At 43.7% G+C, this 26,113-nt stretch overlaps 1 protein-coding gene across 1 annotated transcript; it reads left to right on the forward strand.

Annotated features, from left to right (window-relative positions):
- The first annotated feature begins 861 nt into the window (after positions 1–861).
- Positions 862–26,113, forward strand: adgrf3b (adhesion G protein-coupled receptor F3b). Its single transcript, XM_056294212.1, has 16 exons — positions 862–915; positions 2,689–2,701; positions 6,209–6,355; positions 7,035–7,190; positions 9,115–9,176; positions 11,123–11,181; positions 11,884–12,008; positions 12,943–13,173; positions 16,255–16,500; positions 20,002–20,142; positions 23,654–23,850; positions 24,027–24,218; positions 24,411–25,718; positions 25,826–25,867; positions 25,965–26,000; positions 26,090–26,113. Exons 1-16 carry the CDS (start codon positions 862–864, stop codon positions 26,111–26,113), a joined length of 3,033 nt encoding a protein of 1,010 aa, XP_056150187.1.

Here is a 26,113-nt window from a genome sequence, read left to right on the forward strand (position 1 = left end):
AACATGGGGATCGCCGGCTCGAATCCCTGTGTTACCTCCAGCTTGGCCATGTCTGCGGGTGGGAAGCCGGATTTGGGTACATGTCCTGGTCGCTGCACTAGCGCCTCCTCTGGTCGGGGGGGGGGCTGGGGGTAATAGCGTGATCCTCCCACACGCTACGTGCCCCTGGTGAAACTCCTCACTGTCAGGTGAAAAGAAGCGGCTGGCCACTCCACATGTATTGGAGGAGGCATGTGGTGGTCTGCAGCGGCCCCCCCCCGGATCGCAGAGGGGGTGGAGCAGTGACCGGAATCGCTCGGAAGAGTGGGGTAATTGGCCAAGTACAATTGGGGAGAAAAACAGGGGAAAAATCCAAAAAATAAAAAATAATTATTATAACAGACATTTGCTCATAAACTAGTATATGGGCGTTTATGGGCATCTTTATCTAAATCCAAACAAAATGTGTTTTTTGTGGACATTCCACTACCCCCCTGCTGCAACTGGCTTAGACAACGATACAGCTCAAAAGTAAATCATACTTAACAAAAGAAGTAAAAGTGATAATGTCATACGGTGAACCTTGAGGATATTTGGCTCGAGGTAAAAGAACTACAGATAGCCAGACTTCTGAAAAAGACAGCTTGGTATTTGTCTCTAGCCATGCTATATGGAGAGGGGGATGCTGTACGTGCACATTAAAACTACAGACGCCGGCATTGTTCATAATAACCTGTTGTTCTTCCAACCATATGAATGTGAATGATGCAATTATAAGACCATGTGTGTGAGCGTGTGGCGGAGTAATGTGTGCTCTACCATCCTCTACTGTAGATTGTTTTGCCCCTGTCGGTTACACTGTTTTTCTCTTCCAGACTAACAATGTGGTGCAGAACTCTCATCTTGCTGGCTGGAGCTGTGTTCATCTACCATCAGGTAGACTGACGACCAAGGGTTTCATCTAAAATGATACGTGTTTGAAATTATACACACTGAATCTACTAACGAGGGCACCAAATGGGGCCGGACGACATTCTGCAGCTATTTTGAGTGTAGCGTAAACCTGTTGTGGCTCTCCCACCTCCCAACAACAAAACGACCTCTGTGGAGATATCTGACTGTGATAACAAAGCCACATGAGAAAAAGAGGACGGACAGATTCAGGCTAAAAATATAAACGAAGCAGTAAAAAAAAAAAAGAGGACATTTAAAGGTACAATTCTTAATTCAAATGGAAAAGATAAGGGTTGCTTCATTTCCACAATACAAAAGACAGGACTGGAACCTGCTGTTATTCCTGAATTGCTTGACAAGGTCTCTCAGTACAAGGACAGACAATAAAACAATTAAATTTGAGTTTTAATGTTATGAAGCTGGAAAAGGTTTCCACCAGTAATGTTTGAAAACACAGGCATAAAACGGGCCAACATTTTCAATTACAATTGGTTGAGAGAGACACAAAATGCTTATTTACCACCTATAATTAAATCTCTTCATACATCAATTTCATATGGTCAAACAGATTGACAGATTGGGCGTTTGATGCTAAACAATAATTGGATCATGAAGAAAGGGGGGATGCACACCTATACATGCATGCAAGCGCCCCACACACACACACACACTTTTTTTGCCTGCATCTGTGTCGATTTTATATATATATATATATACATACATATATATATATATATATATATATATATACACACACACACACACACACACACACACACACACACACACACACACACACACACACATAAAATCCAGTGAGTCAAGTAAATTCTTTCAGACAGTGCAAGCCTGTTTCAATCACTGAATTATTTTGCTCCTTATTTGTTGGGCACTTTTCCTACTGTTGAGTGTTTCTTTTAACAAAGTTATATATATATATACACACACACACACACACACACACACACACACACACACACACACACACACACACACACACACACACACACACACACACACACATATTTACATCAGCAAGGTTTGAATCACTATTTCAGAATCACTATATATATATATACACACACACACACACACACACACACACACACACACACACACACACACACACACACACACACACACACACACACACACACACACACACACACACACAATGAGCTGCTGCTCCTTCATGTGAAAGGAGCCAGTTGAGGTGGTTCGGGCATCTGATTAGGATGCCTCTTGGGCGCCTTCCTTTGGAGGTTTTCTGGGCACGTCCAACTGGGGTAGACCCCGGGGTAGATCCAAAACTCGCTGGAGGGACTACATGTCCAATCTGGCCTGGGAACACGTTGGGATCCCCCAGGAGGAGCTGGAGGGTGTTGCTGGGGAGGGACGCTTAATGCCACTGTGACCCGACCCTGGAGAAGCGGCTGATGATATTATATATATATATATATATATATATATATATATATATATATATATATATATATAACTTTGTTAAAAGAAACACTCAATGGTAGGAAAAGTGCTTAACAAATAAGGAGCAAAATTATTCAAATGCAAGACTATATATATATATATAAAATTACAGCTGGACCTGTGATTTAGGACATTGCAAATTTAAACAAATCTGAAAAACCTCCTTAGCAGCGGGAATTAAATTAGCTAAGTAATGTTATTTGGGTTATTTATTTTTTGTTCTTTTATACCAAATTGAATCCCATGTCTTCCTCTTTCTTACTACTGCAGGTCTATGCAGCAGGTGAGTCACAGTACTTTGTTAATATATATACCTATCAAAACATCACACAACCACAAATTTTTCAAAACACATACTCACACAGAATATGTCAAATATGAGGAAACAATTCCTTGTGCTATACTGTAGCATAAGCATGCACACAATTCAGCCAAAAAAGACCACAAACTGATACACAAATAGCTACTGTAGGGGTCCTCAGCTGACTCTTGCACGCATGTCTTTTTTCTTGGGACCCCCCCCCCCATTTTTTCTCCTCAATTGTACCCGTCCAATTACCCCACTCTTCCGAGCTGTCCCGGTCGCAGCTCCATCCCCTCTGCCAATCCGGGGAGGGATGCAGACTACCACATGCTTCCTCCGATACATGTAGAGTCGCCAGCTGCTTCTTTTCACCTGACAGTGATGAGTTTCGCCAGGGAAACGTAGCGTGTGGGAGGATCCATGTATTCCCTCCAGTTCGTGCCCCCCTGAACAGGTGCCCCGACCAACCAGAGGAGGCGCCAGTGCAGTAACCAGGACACATACCCACATCCGGCTCCCCATCCGCAGACACAGCCAATTGTGTCTGTAGGGACGCCCGACCAAGCTGGAGACAACACAGGGATTCGAACCGGCAATCCCCGTGTTGGTAGGCAACGGAATAGACCGCCACACCACCCGGACGCCCCTCACACTTTTAAATCATCTAGGTGTAACCTTCCTCCACATAAATTAGAGCTGAGTCACCCCAAGAAGACTTGGACCTCCCACTTCCCGAACCTCAGATCTGCTCTCAGCATACTCACTGTAGCTCTGGCACTGAGCCTGCATGACTAACATCCGCCTACTATCTCCCAAAAATCTCTTCAACCTAACTCTAGTAGCTACTTATATTTGCTTAAACAACTTTATGCACAGGACGACAATATATTTACCTTATATATTTACCAGAGAGATAGAGAGACAGAGACAGAGAGAAAGAAAGACACAGAGAGAGAGAATGAAATAAAACCGTGCGGTTTTCCCAAATCTATCACTCTTTACCAATCCCTGCACATCCTTATCGGTGCTAAAATATGCCTGCCAAACGCACGCCGAGTCTTTTCTTTCTTACGGACAAAACCTACAGCTTTCACAACCGACATCCATCTGATATCCACCTGAGATCCACCTAATGAATATAAGATCCAAACGCGTTGTGCAGCCACACATCCTGACAAACCCACAGTAATTCTAAAAATCTGGAAAATACTTATCCACTCTTATCCCCTGGGAATGAGCTGAGTAAGTAAGTAGAGCAGCCGAAAGGAGTAGTAGTAGTAGTAGTATTCCTACATACTTCTCTGCCATTCCCAACTTCCTCATACAATACCACACCTCCTCTCTCGGCACCCTATCATAAGCTTTCTCTAAATCCACAAAGAGACAATGTGACTCCTTCTGGCCTTCTCTATACTTCTCCATCAACATTCTCAAAGCAAACATGGCATCTGTGGTGCTCTTTCGTAGCATGAAACCATACTGCTGCTCGCTAATCGTCACCTCTCCTCTTAACCTAGCTTATATTACTCTTTCCCATATCTTCATGCTGTGGCTGATCAACTTTATACCTCTGTAGTTGCTGCAGTTCTGCACAACACCCTTATTCTTGAAAATCGGTACCAGTATGCTTCTTCTCCACTCCTCAGGCATCCTCGCACTTTCCAAGATTGTGTTAAACAATCTAGTTAAAAACCCCACTGCCATCTCTCCTAAACATCTCCATGCCTCTACAGGTACATGTCATCTGGACCAACTGCCTTTCCACTCTTCATCCTCTTCATAGCTGCCCTCACTTCCTCCTTGCTAATCCACCGAACTTCCCGATTCACTATCCCCACATCGTCCAACCTTCTCTCACTGTCATTTTCTTCATACATCAGCCCCTCTAAGTACTCCTTCCACCTTCTCAACACACTCTCCTCACTTCTCAGCACATTTCCATCTCTATCCTTCACTGCCCTAACCTGTTGCACATCCTTCCCAGCTCAGTCCCTCTGTCTAGCCAACTGGTACATGTCCTTTTCTCCTTCCTTAGTGTCTAACCTGTCATACAACTCATCATACACCTTTTCCTTCTCTCTCTTTACTTTACGCTGCATCTCCTTGTATTCCTGTCTACTTCTTCATCTCTCTGAGTATCCTACTTTGCCAACCTCTTTCTCTGTATAATTTGCTGTACTTCTTCATTCCACCACCAAGTCTCCTTGTCTTCCTTCCTCTGTCCAGATGACACACCAAGTAACTTCCTAGCTGTCTCCCTCACTATTTCTGCAGTGGTTTCCCAGCCATGCAGCAACTCATCACTACCACCCAGAGCCTGTTTTAACTCCTCCCTGAACTCAACACAACAGTCTTCCTTTTTCAGCTTCCACCATTTGATCTTCAGCTCTGCCTTCAGTCTCTTCCTCTTCTTGGTCTCCAAAGTCATCCTACAGACCACCATCCAATGCTCCCTAGCTACGTTCTCCCCCGTCACCACCTTGCAATCTCCAATCCCTTTCAAATCGTGCCTCCTACATAGATATAGTCCACCTGTGAGGACTTTCCTCCACTCTTATACGTCACCCTGTATTCCTCCCTCTTCTTGAAATATGTATTCACCACAGCCATTTCCATCCACTTCCCAAAATCCACCACCATCTGTCCTTCCACATTCCTCTCCTTAACACCATATCTGCCCATCATTTACTCATCAACTCTTTTCCCTTCACCAACATGCCCATTGAAGTCTGTTCCAATCACCACTCTCTCCCCCTTAGGTGCACTCTCCACCACTTCATCCAACTCACTCCAGAATTCTTCTTTCTCTTCCAGCTTCATACTCATCACTCTGTCCGGCACTCTCTTCACCTCCCACACACTCTTGACATACTCTTCCTTCAGAATTACCCCTACCCGATTTCTGCTCCCATTCACACCATGGTAGAAGAGTTTGAACTCACCTTCGATGCTCCTGGCCTTACTCCTCTTCCACCTGGCCTCTTGCACACACAGTATGCCTACCTTTCCTCTTTCCATTACATCAGCCAGCTCTCTCCCTTTACCAGTCATAGTGCCAAAGTTAAAAGTTCCAATGCTCACCTGCACACTCCTACCCTTCCTCCTCTCCCACTGCCTCTGGACATGCCTTCCCCCTCTCCTTCTCCTTCCCCAAACAGTAGCATATTTTCCACCAGCACCCTGCTGGCCAACAGTACAGTACCGGTGATGGTCGTTGGTAACCCGGGCCTCGACTGATCTGGTATGGAAATCTGATTTATGATCCGCATATTTGATTTACGCCAGATACCCTTTCTGATGCATCCCTCCCCATTTATCCAGGCTTGGGACTGACACTAAGAATGCGCTGGCTTGTGCATCCTCAGTGGCTGGGTTCTTTATTATCATCTCTTAACATCTCGAAAAAGACAAACATTTCAAGTTACACTGGTCGAGTCACCAGTTGAGTGAACATTAATCAAAGACTTCTGCACATTGTTGTTTTAGACACTTACGTTGCTGAGCTCATGATCGAGAGTAATGTCACCCTGGACTCCAACACCATTTTGTCAGCTCTGAATTTCCCCAATCTCACAGTGCCAACTAACAGCGGAAATTTTCAACTGAACATCTCACAGGCTAAATTCATTGCAGGTATTGTGCTGTAACACTTTTTTTATTTCTGTAAGATTATTTTCAGTGTTTTAGCCAAGAGATAGGTTAGCTGATTTCACACAAGTAGCAAATACATCGTCACCTTCTTAAAACAATGGCCTAAGTCATATTTTCAAGTTTTTCAAAAAACAGAATAAACTGAAACAAATATAGAATATAATTGACAAAGTGTTATTTGTATGTCAATAGTCATATATTTGTCATAACCTTTTTGTGTGAAATGACTAAGAAATATCATATATTCTATATTTGTTTCAGTTTATTCTGTTTTTTTAAAAACTTGAAAATTTGACTTAGGCCATTATTTTAAGAAGGTGACGACATGGCTTTGTGGCATAGGGCAGAGACCCACAGACAATTGCATGTCTTAAAAATGTGCAAATTATTTTCAATGGCTACTATAGGATCAGAATGGTTATTTTGCAACCTACTGCCCTAGCTATTTAGAGTATAATGTGTCAAAATGCTGGCACAATTTGCATTTACTACAGTTTGAGTAAAATATTGTTATACTGTAGAAACTGCAGAAAAGAACAAAACTTGGGATTTGTAAACATCTTAGGACCAAGGTTATTGGGTTTCAGACCTCCCCTTAAAAAGGTTTCAGGTTTCAGACCTCCCCTTAAAAAAACTGTTATGGATTTGCTGTTTTGTTTAGAGTGTATGCTTGTTGAAGACAACACGAGTTGCAACTGTGCTGAAGGGTACATTTGGAGCAACCAAGTGTGTTACAATACCAAAACCTGTTGCAATGAGTCTTCTTGCTATGCCAACGTGTCCCACTTCACCCCCCTCTGCATTGCCAAGGTCAAAGGTAATGGACGACTACAGACAAATTCAATACTAACTGGCACTGACATTTGACTCTTCTCTTGTGCAATAAACTTTTTTTCTTTTTTCTTTTTGGGGTTCACACAAAGTTGAATCAGTTCATTTGGACATGTTTATTGACGGAAACATTTCATCACTCATCTTAGCGACCTCGTCAATCTTAACTGACTGCAGGTATCCCCACTCTTATAAATAATACAGTTGCATTATGACCAAAACCAACGATCAGTTTCATATGCAAATAGGTGTGAGTTTCAATGGCCATGTGTACTATTCACAGAGGATTTGGGAATGTTTGCAATCACAGCATTGTAAGATGGTGACAGATGTACTCTTACCCCCCCCCCCCCCGGTTCAGGGATGGTCGTTTCTTCGTCACATAGGTGGCCTCTTTGACTCCCTGTTCAAACTAGCGTTCCTCGCTAACAAGGATGTGCACATTCTCATCCTTGAAAGAGTGGCCACTGGCCTGTAGATGGGTGTAGACTGCAGAGTGCTGGCCTGACGTGTTAGCTCTTCTGTGTTGTGCCATCCTCTTGGCCAGCATCTGCTTGGTTTCCCCGATGTACAAGTCATGGCAATCCTCCTGGCACTTAACAGCGTATACTATATTGCTCCGTTTGTGCCAGGGGACTCTATCCTTGGGGTGAACCAATTTGTGCCACAGCATTTTGGGGGCTGAAAGAAACTGAGATCAAGTGTTAGGAAAGTATGTGTCTCAGCTGTTGCGGAACCTCACAGCCTGAGGAATGAAACTGTTGCATAGTCTGGTGGAGGCAGCATGGGTGCTCCAGTACCTCCTGCCAGAGGGTAGGAGGGTGAAGTGGATGTGGGAAGGGTGGGTGGGTGGGGCCCTTCACGATGCTGAGAGCCATCCGGGTGCACCGTGCATCATAAATGGCCTGGGTGGATGGGAGAGCAGTTCCTATGATCTTTCCAGTTGTCTTCATTATCCACTGTAGGGATTTGCAGTCGGAGGCCTTGCAGAGCTGGTCAGAATGCTCTCTATGGTGCCCCTGTAGAATGTGATGAGGATGGGTGGGGGGAGACTCGCCTTCTTCAGACGCTGCAGGAAGTGAAGACGCTGCTGCTGCTGGGACCTTCGTGGAGAGCGCAGTGACATGTGAGGACCAGGAGAGGTCCTCTGTGATGTGAACTCCCAGGAACTTAGCACTGCTCTCTCCAAGTCCATACCATCGATGGTCAGAGGAGTATGGTGGGCGCTGTTCTTTCTAAAGTCATTAATAAGCTCCTCAGTTTTCTCTAAAAGTTAATACTCACAGCAATTTGCATATGAAATCGATCACTGTTTTCGGTCGTTATGCCACTGTGTTGTTTATAGGGGTGGGGATACCTGCAGTCATTTGAGACTGAAGAGATCACTTAGATGAGTGATGAAAAGTTCTTTTTGGGGTGTTACCGCAGTGTACATTTATGTAAAACTGAACAAAAAAACAACATAGTTGATGCTAAACCATGCATAGTCAGGAGTTTTGCCGATGCATGTCATTGGGTTCTGTTGTTATTACAGAGTCTCTGTTTGATTGAGTTGGACTTACTTTAACTAGTTATGCTTAGCCTTTAATTTTTTTTCTAATCCTTTATCTTGTTCTTTTAATATTCTTGTTATTTACTCTCTTTATCCTGTTCTGTGTCTCTCATTTAATGTGTTTTTATGTAAAGCACTTTGAATTGCCTTTGTGCATGATGTGCAATGTGAACAAACTTGCCTTTTGATTAAATTGCACTTGAGTCAGAATGCTCACCCAGAAATTTAGCACAAGAGATTGTTAAACCACACCCCGTGTATTGGTTAAAAAAATTTAGTTTTACTGAATTTTATTGTTATGTGTGTATTGTATGAATTGAAACACATACTCACATGATAACCTTTGCAATCAACACAGTTCACATCAACGGATCTATTGCAATGCAAAGCAGCACATGGACCAACAGCCACAAGATTCAGGTAAATCTCCAGGGCAGTAACAGGCCTCCCAGAGGGGTCTTTTTATCCCTAAAAGCTGAGCATTCAGACCACAGAAATCAATATACAATTTACCAAAGTAAACTGGCCCTTACTTCTCACTTTCTTTTCCAGCGTCTTAGATAGGGTGTGAGTCTGAATATCTACAATTATTATGGTAACTTTTGCTTGATTTGTTCAATTACAACCACTTTGACCTTTAGGACCCTACCACTGGCAGCACCTATAATTTCATACTTTCACACTTTATTTCTCATAAACTCAACCAGAGTTCCATCATTTTCTCTTTTTTTCAGACTTCTTCCCTCTTTTTCTCCCCAACTGTATCTGGCCGCCAATTACCCCACTCTTCTGAGCCATCCTGGTCGCTGCTCCACCCACTCTGCCAATTTGGGGGGGGGGCTGCAGACTACCACATGCCTCCTCTGATACATGTAGAGTTGCCAGCTGCTTCGTTTCACCTGACAGTGAGGAGTTTCACCAGGGGGACGTAGCACGTGGGAGGATCAGGCTATTCCCTTCAGTTCCCCCCTCCCCTCCGAACAGGCGCCACGACTGATCAGAGGTGGCGGAACTGCAGAGACCAGGACACATACCCACATCTGGCTTCCCACCTGCAGACACAGCCAATTGTGTCTGTAGGGACGCCTGACCAAGCCGGAGGTAACATGGGGATTTGAACAGGCGATCCAAATGCTGGTACGGTAGGCAATGGAATAGACCGCTAGGCTACCCGAACGCTCAGAGTTCCATCATTTCCATTGCATTTTTTCTTTCCCATGCCATAATTCCCTATATAGTTCTTAATCCACTTTTAATTAGTGTCAAGTCAGGTCAAGTCAAGTCTATTTGTACAGCCCAAATTCACAAGGTAGTCCCAAAGGGCTTTACAATCAGGACAATATACGACAGTATACGGCATTCAGACCACGGTACTGTGTTTTTGTTTCTGTAATGTTTGTGCGACAGGTTTTCCTAAAATGCCGGGATCAGACTATATGATTTCTCCCTGATTTTGAGACGATTTTGTCGTCACTGACAAATTTCCAGTGTCAGGCCCGATTATGAACATTGGGAATGTGAAGAACAGCGAAAAACAGCGATATGGCGTCTGGGATGCCTCATGACACCCCGACGAAAAGTCTAGCATGTCAGAATTTTTGTATTTTCCTGCCTAGTCTGACATTTCCTACAACATGTTCCTTGACATTAACCAATAGGATGACAGCGTCCCCTCTGGTGCACATATGTAAACATGGCAAAGAGAAAGCGATGCTGCTGTTGCTGCTATCAGGTAGAACGACTAAACTTAGGAAAGGTTTGTTGAGCAGTGGCAACAATACCCCTGCCTTTCTGACATTTCCTCGAGGGAGTACTATGAATCGAGTCAAAATAGTCAAGTCAAGTCAATTTTATTTGTATAGCCCAATATCACAAATTTGCCTCAAGGGTCTTTACAGCAACACAACATCCTTTCCTTATCCAAAGAATTGAATCAAGTGCAACTGGACTTGGTTATATATCCGTGAAAACGTTTCGCCTCTCATCCAAGAGGCTTGGTCTAGTCAGAAAGGCACGAACTGAGAAGGGTGGAGGGGGAACGGCATGATCCTCCCACACGCTACGTCCTCCTGGTGAAACTCCTTACTGTCAGGTGAAAAGAAGCGGCTGGTGACTCCACATGTATCGGAGGGGGCATGTGGTAGTCTGCAGCCCTCCCTGGATCGGCAGAGGGGGTGGAGCAGCCATCAGGACAGCTCGGAAGAGTGGGGTAATTTGCCAGATACAATTGGGGAGAAAAAGGGAGAAATATATATATATATATATATATATATATATATATATATATATAGTATATATATTGTGTAGTCTGGTCCAGATTTAAGTCTTTGAATACCATAAATGAATATGATTCTCTCTTTTCTCAGCTTATTGACGCTATGAAAAGACTGAACGGTTTTGACGGTCTAAATGTTACTGGATTGAGGTATTGTACTCCGGAAATACACTACTTAGTTCTTTTGACGTTATTCAAAAAAAGGTATACAATGTAAGATTTTTGCCTCAATCTAGTTTGTATTTGACCATATGGGTGTAGTGATACATTAGTGTAGTGAACCTTTGTCCAATTCACTTGCGGTTTTCTTCGTTATTATTGTGGCCTGCATTTGGCTGTCTGTTGAGAAAGCTTGGCAGGCTGTAAGCTAGCTCTAGTTGTGTGAAGGCAGGTTCTGTTTTCGTTTTTGGTCCACTTCCCTTGCACATTCATGGGTCTCAATCTTACATAGTATACCTTTAGGTTTGCCAAATGTTAACATCGCACATGTCATGGTGAACCTACCAACTGTTAAAAGGAGCGCTAAAGGTGGAACTTCACTTTACATATTTAAGCTAATCTTTTGTTGTTATTGATGTTCTCTACTGAATTTCACAGTTGTAATGTTTCTATTCATACACAAAAACATTGGGTGCCCTGTCTTACTTGCTTATTGTCCTTAGTTTTTCAATTTCTTAACACCTGTACAAACTAAACCATGATGGCTGCGGTGTTTTCTTCGGCATACATTGTCTATTTTAACAAAAAAATTTTTATCACTTATTCACGATTACTGATGTTTTCAAGTACAAAACCTCTCAGTCATGTTCTTATATTGACGTAAATGTCTGTCAACCTCTGCCAACTTCTTAGGGATGGCGATGTCATCGCTGACTTTGAGGCAGATGTCAGTGTCAAATTTGAGACTTCACGACTTCAAAACGAATTTAAAAACCTGGAGGCAAATATTGATGCTTTAATTCAGGCAGACACCTTAGGTTAGTAAGTAGATTTAAATTTGTGTCGTTTAGAATTTACACTGCATAATGAAGTTTTTTCCAGACTCCTAGCATCTATAGCTATCTCTCCATTTTTGCATCTATACTGTATTTACCCACTGTTTTCATGGCGTTAAGTTTTTAGAGGGTTGGGATGGTGAGGTTTGGACACATCATTTATATAAAGGATTTGGGTCAACAACCTGGAATGCCAAGATTTACATCAATTGGGTATTCCTGTGAAATATTTCATGTTTTTTAAAATGTTGCGATTCACTTATCCTGCTACTTGTCTTTTCACAAATACTATTTATCAGCAGTAATGCAGATGTTGTACCGGACCGTTGTGGTGAAGAGGGAGGTGAGCCAGAAGGCAAAGCTCGCAGTTTACCAGTCAATCTTCGTTCCAACCCTCACCTACGGTCATGAGCTTTGGGTAGTGACTGAAAGGGTGAGATCGCAGATACAAGCGGCTGAAATGAGTTTCCTCTGTAGGGTGTCTGGGCTCAGCCTTAGAGACAGGGTGAGGAGCTCAGTCATTCGTATGGAACTTGGAGTAGAGCCGCTGCTCCTTCGCGTCGAAAGGAACCAGTTGAGGTGGTCCGGGCATCTGATTAGGATGCCTCCTGGGTGCCTTTCTTTGGAGGTTTACCGGGCACAGCCAACTGGGAGGAGACCCCGGGGTAGATCCAGAACTCGCTGGAGGGACTACATGACCAATCTGGCCTGGGAATGCCTTGGGATCCCCCAGAAGGAGCTGGAGGGTGTTGCTGGGGAGAGGGATGTCTGGAGTGCCCTTCTTAGCTTGCTGCCACCGCATCCCTACCCCGGAGAAGCGGCTGAAGATGAATGAATGAATGAATGAATATTTTAATTTGCTGTTTTTCTACCCCAATAACAATTCCACCCTGGTTCTTTTCTTAATTACACACAGGAATGGTCAACATCGAGTCTCCAGATACTACGGTGTGCTATTTGTCAGAACCTTCACTGAAATGCACTTTTAATGAAGAGTCAGAAAGCGCTGGCTGGAACATGAGCATGAAAAATGAGCGCTTTGAACTGAACAGCGGCAGTTTGGTGAGCCTGGACAAAAACTGTGCTACCAAGGAATTCAAGTCTTGTGTTGGGGTCACACTTAAAAATGTGACCAACAACTGGGCAGGCAAGTACGGGGGTGCTACACACACTGTGTTTATTAAATACTCATCTAGATTAGCTGTTCTGCTCTTGAATGGTTCTGTGCTTTGATCTAAAAAAGCAGAACAATCCCCCTTAGGTGGAAAGAAATTAATTAGGCTAATAACCGTAAGTCGATGAAGCAAAATACATTGTTATCATTGTTGCAGAATAAAGTGATACCAGTCAACATTATTTCTAAAACCTCTAAAAAGCAGCCTGGGGACTGAATTTAAGGAAAGATCCCTCAGTCAGTTTGTTCTTAGTCCTTCATAAGTGTGATACAGGAGCACCTAATCGAGCTAGCTACTTTGCATGTGATTCATATCATGCAAATTGTGAATGCTTTGGAACTTCATTCATATTAAAATGCACTTTGTTTTCATTTTTATCTTGATTACTTTTTTCTAGCTGTAGTTATCTTTGTTTTAAAAAAAAGATAAGGGATTATTTAACGACCACAGATGCCTAGACTCGCTAGCCCCTGTCTAACAGGTCAGACCCTTTAGTTGACTGGTTAGTGCAGTCACCCGTGGTGCGGGCTATCTGGGTTCGGTTTCTGGTTAGGGAACCAAAGCCATCGGAAGCACGTGCGCCCAGAGGCGTGAGGGAGCCGATACACTGAGGCGTGGGGATGCGCTTCCCGAAGGAGGGGGTTAGTGTAACGACCACATATGACTAGACTCGCTAACCCTTGGCTAACGGACCGGGTCCTTCAGTTAACTGGTTAGTACAGTCACCCATGGTCAGGGCTATCCAGGTTCGATTCTCAGCTGGCCCAGACCACGGGTGACTGCACTAACCAGTCAACTAAAGGACCCGACCCGTTGGCGAGTCTAGCAGTTATTAGTGGTCATTACACTACCTTCCCAGAGTACCCATGTCTTAAAAAGATAGGCCTCCTTGTTTGAGACAAGTGTCATGCAGTTTCTCTGATACAAAAGTGCTTTATGTTACTGAAACTCCAAATGAGCAGTGCTGCTATAACTACTGAAACATGCACACAAAGTAACACACAGTATGGTAGCAAAAATGTACAACAAACTTCTAAACCATTATAGTGAAAACGTTGGCCATAGTTTGAAATAAGGAGAACAATTTGACCAAGTAATAATAAATTCACTTTTCCCTCAATTTTTTCAAAGCTGAATGAAGGTGTACCACACTAAATTAGAACTGCAATACAGATCTGAACAGGCAACAAATGATCTGAGTCCTGCTCCATCGATATAGGTCTAATCTTTTGAAAAATCAAAAAGGAAAAACAAGCTTAATTTTTATTTCTATTTGACTGCGTAATTATACCGTCTGCAAACTGTAATCCAAGTATACAGGCCTTGGTTATTTGACCATCTAGAGTTTAGAGCTTATCCAAATCAAGTTTAAGGTTGAAATTATCTTTGTTGTCAATTTCTATCTAAGATCAATTCTAGCAGATCCGTGGCCTCATAAATAGAAAAGCATGTCTCATCAATTTATGAACCAAGCTTGGGTGAGGTTATATTCATTGAGGATGTTCTGCATCATGGTAACCCTATTAGGTTACTGTAAAGTAATGATAATATAAACTTACCTCCTTCAAAATCACTCTTCCTTCCAAAAGTGTAGCTCAACTCTATGGGCATGTGGCCTGGAATTACTTTTTGTCACCCAGGAAATGGACATTGCTTTCGTATTTTAATTCTGACAGGTGGGCTGACTTCATCACAACACCTGTGTTACAAGGTGAAAAACTCATGTAACTTTTTTGCAACACAACACTAAAACAACTTATTGCCACTGAATACTAATGTACTTGGACACATCCAAGTCAGAGACATTGACCCCGGTGCTTATTTGACATTTTAGTGCAATCTATATGATCTATAAGTATACAAAGCAATGAATTTCAGCTAAGTGCTGCTTCTGTGGTTATAACTGCATTAATACAACCATGGATTGTCACAGGCTTGGCTATGTGATACGAGTCACAACTCCCCGGCTACACCCTTCCACCGTCCACTATAGATAAAAACAAAAACAAAAACAATCCAAATTCTTCCAGCGAGGACAGGAGTATTCGAGAGAATGACAGAGTACAGTTATTGAGAAGGACCGACCAAAGTTAACACATTTTTGTATTTTTCTGTAGTTCTAATTTGATGGCTTCTTTTACATAGTTTATTTGATTTTCTATAGTTTTATAGTTAGAATTAGCATTCTCGCTTCCCTCCAAGGTTGCTGCTGAGTGTTGTCCAGAGTGGACTGAGCTTTTCCCAAAGGTAAAACAAAACTGCGGGCCATGGTGCGATACCTGTAGCCCACACCAACATCTTCCCCAGAGTCTGGCATTTTTTAAATTTCAGATGGGGCCACGGTTTATCTTAACTGGGGTGTTTCGTTGACCTCTTGTACTTTTACCATTACACAAAGCTTTTCAAATGCAAAACTACATGAAATGAAATGTAAAGAATATCAACCCCACTTAGCCTTTGGTTAATATTACATCAACGTAAGCTAGTTCACTAGCTAGTTTTTTTTTTTTAACTCTAGTTCACTGATGGGTTATTTAGCCAAGTTAATTCCCAAGTCTGTATAAACCTTAGGGAAATAAATACGTAAAACTATCTGAAATACATATGGAAATATTTGAATGAGACGCCGATCCACTAACCATCAAAATACTCAACGCCCCGGGTCCGTGTCACTCATTTCCGGCCGCTGTCCATTGTTCACAAATATCAACCGAGGGTGCACATACTTGGACCCGCACAAGCCCATCGGAGGGTCACGCGATATGGCTGTCAGCCTTTTGATTGACTGACGCATGAAACTCATTTGAAAAAGTTCAGTCAGTCTCTGCACTAATTTGTTCATACCTACTAACTGTGTCAGTGAATTGTCCGGAATGCTGCAAAATGCAATAAAATGCATCTCAGTTGCCTACAGCTAAATTGCATTAAAACTAGTTTTTGTAAAGTACTCAATACAGCAGCAAAGCTACACATGCAGTGTCGCTTGAATGAGCTATTTGGCAGAAAGAAAAAAAATCATGAATTCATTTGTCTTCTCTAAATCTTCCCAACAGGTGCATATGAGTGTGGTTTTACCATTGGCTCAATAAGACACAGGGCTACGACGGTGCTGGATGTGGCTGCCCTGCCTGATGAGATTACAGTGATCACTGATCCTTTGACAGTGGACTGTTCCAAAAAGACCGCAAACGAGATTGTTAAAGTGAAAGTCACCGCCATCATCCCGAATGCCACAAAGAGGTTTGATGTCACTTGGTCCTACCGAGGCATAGACCAAAAGGAGGAGCTACAGCCAGAATGTAAGACAGCGGCTTATCTGTCTGTCTGTCTGTCTTTCTTTCTTTCTTCTCATTGATGTTGGTATCCATTTAATGTTAAACTTCATCTGAATGTGTGAATCACAATGGGAAGAAAAAGGGCCACAACACTTAGTTGCATGTGCAACATGTGCTCACTGCTAAGTTTCTCAAAAATCTGTCAAACAATGAAGCCAAGTCACATGACTGTAGAAGAATGTAATTCGGAAATATATTTGTGAAATGATTTCTTCCAGATGCAGTCTGACAGGCATTGGTGTCCAGGGAAACCATTCATGGTTGACCATACTTGTTTGTTAGACATGATGTTCATGAGTAAATCACACTCTCTGTCTTTATTTATTGTCTCTCTGCATTTCTTTAAACAAATCTGATTTCATATCCTTGGACTTTAACCATACAGAGAGAAACTGACTGAAAAAGGGTAAGGGGAACAGATATAGAGTAAAGGCAAAAAAACATATTTATGCATGTGTTCTGTAGTGTCATTCTTACATTTACAGTATGTGCTACTCTCAAACCCAGTTACCACTATTTCTTAGAATGGGATTTACCCCGATTGAGGAGCCTGAAATGTAGCTTTCACTAGCATGTTATTTAAGTTGTCGATCAAGGATAAGAAAACTATATACCGAATTATACTGGAATTCTTTATTACGTGCAAACTCAGTTGGCTAACAGTATAAGACTTGAACGAAAACTTAAATTTCCCTTAAACCAAATCAAACTCAAAGTGAATTTAGATAATCTCCTATCTAAACCAAATATTTTCCTGTAACTGTTCCAAATCCCTGACACTCATTCATTTGCCTTCATGGCTAAACGCCCAACAACTTAGTTTGGAAACATTGATAAGTCTGAAGACAGGTTATTTGCAACTACTGTTTCAAGGTTGCCTTCACTGAATATTTCTGTTCCGCCACTGCAGAACTGAAAAGTATGGACAATAGTGAAGCATATGTTTCATATACCTGTGTATGTTATTCAGTCTGCCCATTTGTTTCACAGGTTAGTTTATTCGTATCAAAGTTAAAGCAGCTGTAGACAACTTTTCAACCCCCCTTAGCGTTTCCAAGTTTTTATTGCTTGCGCCGCTGTGGCCAAGAAAACCGGATCACCTTCCGTTTATTAGCAGCCTGGCTACTGTCCAAAGCAAGATACAACTGTACGAATCCCAATTTGAACTAGAAACCCTGATCTCAGGCGTCTGGGTAGCATGACGGTCTATTCCGTTTTCAACCAACACAGGGTTCGCCAATTCGAATCCCCGTGTTATCTCTGGCTTGGTTGGACGTCCCTACAGACACAATTGGCTGTGTCTGAGGGTGGGAAGCCAGATGTGGGCATGTGTCCTGGTCGCTGCGTTGTACATGATCATGGCCGGATTAACCCACCAGGGGGCCCCGGGGCATGTACTTCCATTCCCCCCCCCCATCAGATAGGCTACGCAAACAATACTAAACATTGTTAAATGTAAAACTAATGCAAATAGCCAACATGGTAGTCGACACTATGCCAATCTGCATGGGATTCGGATGACGACTACAAAGTAGCTTGGGGCTCTGCATCAGTAGAGACTGTAGCTTGGGGCCCCTGCATCAATAGAAGCTAGCTTGGGCCCTGCATCGTGATACTGGGTTGGAACAAACGTCCCTTGTAGGGTATGATTGGGGATCCCTACTATACGCGAACACAATACCCCCTGACCTTTTAGGGCCCCTCGTGGTCCAGGGCCCCAGGGAACTCGCCTGGCATGCCCAGTCCGTAATCCAGCCTTGTACATATGTTTAATGACCGCCGCTCTTTTAACACATTCATGCACAACACTGACAATAACACTCTGTATCTAACTAAAATATCACACATTGGCTTTTTTCTTTTAGCCTAGTTACATTTGAAGGTTTAGCACAGCAGTGGAAATTTGTGTTCTCTGTTTGAATGGACAACCTGTTGTCAAATTCATGTCGGACCAACGTTATGCTCTTTGGTATGTGTGTGTGTGTGGGGGGGGGGGGGGACAGAGAGAGATGGAGAAACAAACGTTACGGAATGAGTTTTGTAATCAACGTTACGGCATGCTTTTCCTACCAACCGAGTGTGTTTTATGGCACCTGGCATGCTCCTCTTACCTTAGAAAAGTGGTCCAACTCCACGATGCTTCTCTTCTGTGTTTGTGTTGTTGGAGTGAGTGTCGTGCTCGGTTTGGGGAGAGTGAAGGCTGCATCAGAGGCACGCATGTTGTGCAGCGGACTTTTTTTTTTTTTTTTTTTTTAATCAGCTGGCCGATAAAAATCTGAAAAATGACAAATAACTGTAAACTACTAATAAGACATATTAGCTCCTAGCTAACAGGTCTGACCCTTTAGTCGAGTGGTTAGTGATGTCGCCTTGTGGGGCAGTACACCCCGTATCGAATCCCGCACCGGGCAAGAAAATAACCAGTTACATCGGTGGCAGCGGTGGGATCCGGAAGTGTGCAGATCCTCAGAAGTCTCTTCGGAGCGCGGGAATAACAAAGCGCGAGGGCGCGCTTCCGGGAGAGGGTGACAACTGCAAACTACTAATAAGACAAGTTAGCCCCTAGCTAACGGGTCTGACCCTTTAGTCGAGCGGTTAGCAATGTCGCCTTGTGGTGCAGTCCACCCCGTATCGAATCCCACACCGGGCAAGAAAATAACCGGTTAAGTAACTAAACCGATAATCGGCCATACCGATAATCGGTCGATCCCTACTAAGACAAACGTTTGACTAATTGACGCTAGATGTGAACTGTACGTTAACTATTCCAACTTGAAAACAAATTCGATTTACGAAGAGACTCAAAAACAGATCTCGTTCGTAATCCCAGGACATCCTGTACCTGCGACTGGCATGAAGTTAGGGAGGATGTTTGTGTTGTTGTTCCCATTAGTTCTGGGGCAGCGGAGTTAGATGATACACTGGAGCAAAGCAAGTTGGGAGTGCAGAGAACACACGGTAAAGCGGAAAGGTTTTGTTGTTTTTGGCATTGGCTACGGCCCACATTAGCCCGTGTACTGCCGCTAATAAAGCATCAGTGAAACCAGTCGACGTCTCATAGCCTTCTTATTGAGGGATGCTACACTATTTTGGTTGCACAGTGGTTGAAGCACTTTCTTTGGGCCGTAAATTGAGCCTTCATTTTCCGGTGAAATCGTACCCAGTGGCAGACAGAATTGCACAGTGAAAGCGAGGCTTATAGGGAACCAATCTTAAAGCTGATGGTTTCATTATTCTATAGCCATTACACTGTGCGATCATAATGATGAGTTAAAGCAAAAAAGTTGTCTACTGCCACTTTAACAAACCCGCTACACTTGCCTTCAGGAAAAGATAACAGCTTGATCCTTCCCAGCATGGTGTGCTCTAATAAGTAATACTGGTTACAGCCCTTAACCTTAAAATCTGTCCATATTAATTGAATTGACTGAACTAACTGAAACTAATACCAAACTTTATTTTAAGCATCTGAAGATCGGCTTTACTACAAGGTTGACATAAGCATCAACTGCATGTATACCCCTGATGCACAATATGTCAACTTCAATTTTAAGAACCAGAAGAATCAACAAAAAAGTGGAAGAGTGGATATCCCAGTGCTCTATGGTACCCTAACCTTTATTTCTTGTGCAAAAAAAAATCTATTTAGAATACAAGCTTATAATGCTATTTCATTTACAGCTCAGAAGTGTTCAACATATTTTGAGATGGTCTTAGTTTGTTACTGTGTCTTGATGCACTGTAAGTGTTGCTCATGAAACCTAAATTCTCTTACGATACCTCAAGTCTCATTTTTGTGACATTATACTACTATTACTACTACTTTTAGCTACTCCTGTTAGGGGTCGCCACAGCGGATCATCTGTTTCCATCTCTTCCTGTCCTCTGCATCTTCCTGTCACGCCACCCACCTGCATGTCTTTCACCTGCATTAAGCGCTTTGGGTGTCAAGATAAAGCGCTATATAAATGTAATCCATTATTACTATTATTATTATGTCCTCCCTCACCACATCCATAAACCTCCTCTTTGGCCTTCATTTTTTCCTCTTGCCTGGCAGCTCCTATTCAGCATCCTTCTCCCAATATACCCAGCATGTCTCCACACATGTCCAAACCATCTCCATACTGCCTCACTTGCTTTGCCTCAAAATCGTCCAACCTGAGCTGTCCCTCTAATCGTCATCATCAGCGGTCACTCGGGGTTGAGTATGACCGTCTTCCCTCTGGGTCTCTCTGGGTCCTCAGGTGGGCATAGAGGCCAACCCTGAAGCTGCATAATGGGAGGACGCCTGTGTTTGAAAGCTTTTTACATGGAGTGGCTGATGCGCCTGCAGCCACCACACGGTCCTTGGCAGGAGGTGGCCAGAGTCCAATGGCATGGAGAACCATGATAATTTCGGACAACCCTCTGTTTCAGCCTTCATTCGCCTTCACTGCCGTTGTGACCTGGATACAACTTCCACCAGTTCTGCTGTTGAGGTCTTTGTTTGATTGCACTTCATCTGGAACCTCCCCCTTGACCTATCCACCTTAGGTGACCCTACCAGGACCCAAGCTCCGGACGGCATAGCTCTTGGGATCACTGGTACATGCAAGCTTCTCCACCACAGCAAGGTGGTGATCCAGGAGAAGCCCTCTAATATACCTGATCCTGATCCTGTCCTTCTTCGTCACTCCCAGCAAAAATCGTAGCATCTCCAACTCTGCCACCTCCAGCTCTGCCGCCTGTCTTTTCGTCAGTGCCACTGTTGGTCTCACTACCATCTTGTAAACCTTCCCTTTAACTCTTGCTGGTACCCCTCTACTGCAAATAACTCCTGACACTCTTCTCCACCCACTCCACGCTGCCTGCACTCTCTTCTTCACCTGTCTTCTGCACTCCCCAAGTATTTAAACTCATCCACCTTTGTCACCTCTACTCCTTGCATCCTCACCATTCTGCTGTCCTCCCTCTCATTCACACATATATGTGTTCTGTCTTCCTCCTATTAACTTTCATTCCTCTTCTCTCCAGCACATACCTCCACCTCTTCAGGCTCTCCTCAACCTGCTCCCTATTCTCGTTTCAGATCATGTTGTGATCTGTGAACATCATAGTCCATGGAGTCTCTTGCCTGATCTCGTCCGTCAACCTGTCTATCGCCATTGCAAACAAGAAAGGGCTCAGAGCCTATATCCTTGATGTAATCCCACCTCCACCTTGAACCCATCCATCATTCCTACCGCACACCTAACCACTGTCACACTGCCCTCGTGACACAGCCTCTCCTGTGCCCTCCCAGAACTCAGTCTCTTCATTCCAGTCTCCGTAATTGTCTCCCTTATCTTGACTACTCCCCCTGCCCTAATTTCTTTCTCTTGTATACCCAGCCTTGCCAATATCCACCCCCCCCTTTTTTTTTCTCCGTAATTGTACTTGGCCAAATACCTTATTTTGCCGAGCCGTCCCGGTCGCTGCTCCACCCCCTCTGCCAATCCGGGGAGGGCTGCAGACTACCACATGTCTCCTCCGATACATGTGGAGTTGCCAGCTGCTTCTTTTCACCTGACAGGAGGAGTTTTGCTAGGGGAGCGTGGCATGTGGGAGGATCACACCATTCTCCCCAGTTCCTCCTCCCCCCGAACAGGCGCCACGACTGACCAGAGGTGGCGGAACTGCAGAGACCAGGACACATACCCACATCCGGCTTCCCACTTCAGACACGGCCAATTGTGTCTATAGGGACACCTGACCAAGCCGGAGGTAACACGGGGATTCGAACCGGTGATCCCCGTGTTGGTAGGCAACGGAATAGACCGCTACGCTACCTGGAGGCCCTTGCTACATCCACCTTGCCAAATTGTAGTGCCTGCTCAGTTCAGTCTACGCTTCGAGCCTTTATGTTGAAACATCGCCCATTACCCATTTCCTCGTCTAAACCTTGCTCTCTGAGTTTCCAAGAGTCCTGCCTGCTCTGCCCAGCCCCTGCCACCGGTCATTGGTCTGTCTCCATGGAACCCTGCTTGTCTTCCTGCTTCCCGGTTTGGTCAAGGTCCCCATCCCCTGTGCACGCTTGCCCTGGACCCAGTGTTCCCTGTCTGCTCCTCACTCTACCGGCTCCTTGTCCTGCCTGGCATTAAAAGACTTGTTCTGCTGAAACCCTGCCTTGAGTCTGTCTGTGTCGGCATATTGGGTTCAGCCTTGCAGCCCCGGTTAACACCCTCATACATATCCTGCACCACTTACATACTTCTCTGCCCCTCCCTACTTCCTCATACAATACCATACCTCCTTTCTTGGCACCCTGTCATATGCTTTCTCTAAATCCACAACGACACAATGTAACTCCTTCTGACCTTCTCTATACTTATCCAACAACATTCTCAAAGCAAACATCACACCTGTAGTGCTCTTTCGTGGTATGAACCCATACTGCTGCTCACTCATCATCACCTCTCCTCTTAACCTAGCTTCCACTACTCTTTCCCATATCTTCATGAAGTGGCTGATCAACTTTATACCTCTGTAGTTATTACAGCTCTGCACTTCACCCTTATTCTTGAAAATCAGTACCAATATGCTTCTTCACCTTTCCACTCTTCATCCTCTTCATAGCTGCCCTTACTTCCTCCTTGTTAATCCACCACACTTCCTGATTCACTATCCCCACACCATCCAATCTTCTCTCCTTCATCCAACTCACTCTAGAATTCTTCTTTCTCTTCCATCTCACACCCAACTTGCAGGGCATATGTGCTGATAACATTCATCACACCTGCGAGTTCCAGTTTCATACTCATCACTCTGTCTAACACTCTCTTCACCTCCAATACACCCTTCCTTCAGGATTACCCCTACCCACTTTCTCCCCCCATTCGCACCATGGTAGAATTTGAACCCACCTCTGATGCTCCTGGCTTTACTTCGCTTCCACCTGGTCTCTTGCACACACAGTATATCTACCTTCTCTCTCTCCATCATATCAGCCAGCTGTCTCTCTTCACCAGTCATAGTGCCAACATTCAGTCGCCATACTTTTTTACAATCACGTTTAATTACAATTAGTGCATCTTTTTGAGTAATAGATGACAGTTAAGTGATATTTACATTGTTTGTTTGTTTCCTGTTTACCTAGCTGGCCAAAAATATTGTATGGAGAGGCATGACAGTGCGTTTTGGCCAAAAACCCCAAGTGGAGCTACAGTGATTAATCGGACATGTGAATCAGGCAGAGTTGGTTATAAAGAACGGACGTGTGAAAGCACTGAATGGCAGAGGGTGTTCCCCTATCATGTTAACAAAGAGCTTATCAAAGTTTTGAATGCAGCACGTGTAAGTGTTACATTCCAAGTCACACCACATAGCAAAGCAATGGCGAGGTTAATAGTAATAGTAATTCCAAGGAGAGGTTTTAGTTAACGGAAGTCTATATTTTCAACTGCCTGATTTATATACCTAAAACAAAGTTGACCCTGGTTTGTGCTTTGGTTTGTTTTTCATTCTTCCAGAAATTCGAGCAGGGGCTTGGGGCTACCCAGGAGGTGGCTTTGGAAATATTTGCACGTCTGAAGAACAACATGAACACCAGTGACAATGATGGTAGTGATAACAGCATGGCCGATCTGATTGCGTCTATCAATATTCTCAGTACCATGGCCAGCGCATCATCAATCATCCCCTTGCAAGAAGAAGTCTTTCCTGTGAGCTCTTGTGGATGACCAAGATCTTTACTGTATTTCCCAAAGATGCAGCCTTAATTTTCTTTAATTATACCTCAAATTCAGTATTCTTTCATATTTCATGAATTATTAGAAATAAAACTAATGCAATCAATGCCTACAGAGGTTTTCATGTGGACTGTATTCTAAAAGTGAAAATTCGTATTGTTTCAGAATTTCATTAATGCTGCAAGCACAATGCTGAGTCAATCATGGGGTGGGGTCAACAGAAGCATTGAAGAAAACATGGCATCGAATTACCTGAAGTCCGTGGAAGATCTAGTGAAGAACATCAATATGAACAACAACAATGGATTCTGCTCTCAGAATCTTGACCTCACATTCTGCAGGGCTCAAAATGGCTCCCACTGTAAGCCCAGTGTGTTTGGCGTCAACATCACCCTGAATGGGACATCTGGGATCATCAAAACCATAGGCATAAAAAATCTGGGGAGGAAACTGAAAAACAATCATCCCGATAAAAGAGTCTCCAGCCTGTTAGTATCAACCACAGTGACCAACCACAGAAGTTCATTGTTGGACATCACCCTGGACTTTCCCTGTGAGCTTCAGGAACATGAAGAAGCTCTCTGTGTTTTCTGGAACACCAGCATGGATGAATGGTCGACTGAAGGTTGTCAGCTGACAACTGGCGATAATGATCGCACCATTTGCCGATGCAACCATCTGACCGCCTTCTCTGTCCTCATGTCCAAAAAAGAAGTCAACTTGCCATTCCTGGATGAAATCACATACGTGGGCCTCGGCATGTCTATCTGCTCCCTGCTGGTCCTCATCATCATCGAGGCTCTGGTGTGGTCCGCCGTCGTCAAAAGCAACCTCTCGTACTTCCGCCACACAGCTCTGGTCAACATCTCCATCTGTCTCCTCTTAGGGCACTGCAGTTTACTGGCCTCCTCTCACAAGCTCCTCAGTGACACCTGTTGCCTTTTCCTGACCGTGTGCAAGCATTTCTTTTTCCTGGCCATGTTCTGCTGGATGCTGTGCCTGAGCATCCTGCTTGTTCACCAGCTCATCTTCGTTTTCAGCCCACTGAGGAAGAGGATCTTTATGTTCTTCTCAAGCATCATAGGCTATGTCTTGCCCATCATCATTGTGGGGGCCACCTATATGTATTACAAATACACCGGTGAGCCTTACCACAATAAGAAAGAGTGCTGGCTCACCTATGAACGGTTGTTGAAGGGCTCCATCCACAGTTTCATCCTCCCCGTTGGAACTGCCATTCTTATAAACCTCTTCTGCATGGGTATGGTCATTGTTACCCTGGTTAAGTCCTCTCTTCCTGACAGCACCAAGGCAGATGACAAGGAGACGGCAAAAAGTATTCTCAAGGCCATTGTCTTCCTAACGCCGGTCTTTGGAGTTACCTGGATCCTTGGCTTCTTTCTGTTTATGGATATTAAAGATCCGCTCTCGACTATTATTCATTACACTTTCACCATCCTCAACTCCTTCCAGGTATTGCAAAGAAAACTGAAAGAGAAACATTTCATGCAGGAGTTTTGTGTAACAATATAATTTTAAAGATGGTTATATTTAATTTATCATTGAAACTGTCTTTTCAGGGCCTCTTCATTTTGATAACAGCATGTTTTGCAGAGAAAAAGGTAGTTGGACTATGAATACTCTGTCATTAGGCTGATTTTCATCACTCCTGTCATATGTTAAGCCTTTTCTGTTTCACTTTTCTGTTGTTGGTGACAGGTCCGAGATGAACTGTTAAAGCTCATAAAGGCTAAGGTAGGATTAGGCTCAGATATACCCAGTATTGGGCAACATCACAAATCTAAGTGTAGCTGCACGTTGATTTGGTTTCTCTTTCATCCCAGGGTCCATCAAAAGTAAAAAAGTGA

This window comes from Lampris incognitus, chromosome 15, assembly GCF_029633865.1.
Source record: "Lampris incognitus isolate fLamInc1 chromosome 15, fLamInc1.hap2, whole genome shotgun sequence".
Taxonomy (NCBI): domain Eukaryota; kingdom Metazoa; phylum Chordata; class Actinopteri; order Lampriformes; family Lampridae; genus Lampris; species Lampris incognitus.

What these genes read in the sequence shown, in the direction of transcription:
- adgrf3b (XM_056294212.1), top strand. Translation starts at nt 862, where the DNA reads ATGTGGTGCAGAACTCTCATCTTGCTGGCTGGAGCTGTGTTCATCTAC. An exon ending in CTAAATGTTACTGGATTGAG is followed by an intron (nt 11,182 to 11,883) that starts GTATTGTACTCC and finishes CCAACTTCTTAG; the next exon opens with GGATGGCGATGTCATCGCTG. An exon ending in CATGTTTTGCAGAGAAAAAG is followed by an intron (nt 25,868 to 25,964) that starts GTAGTTGGACTA and finishes TGTTGGTGACAG; the next exon opens with GTCCGAGATGAACTGTTAAA.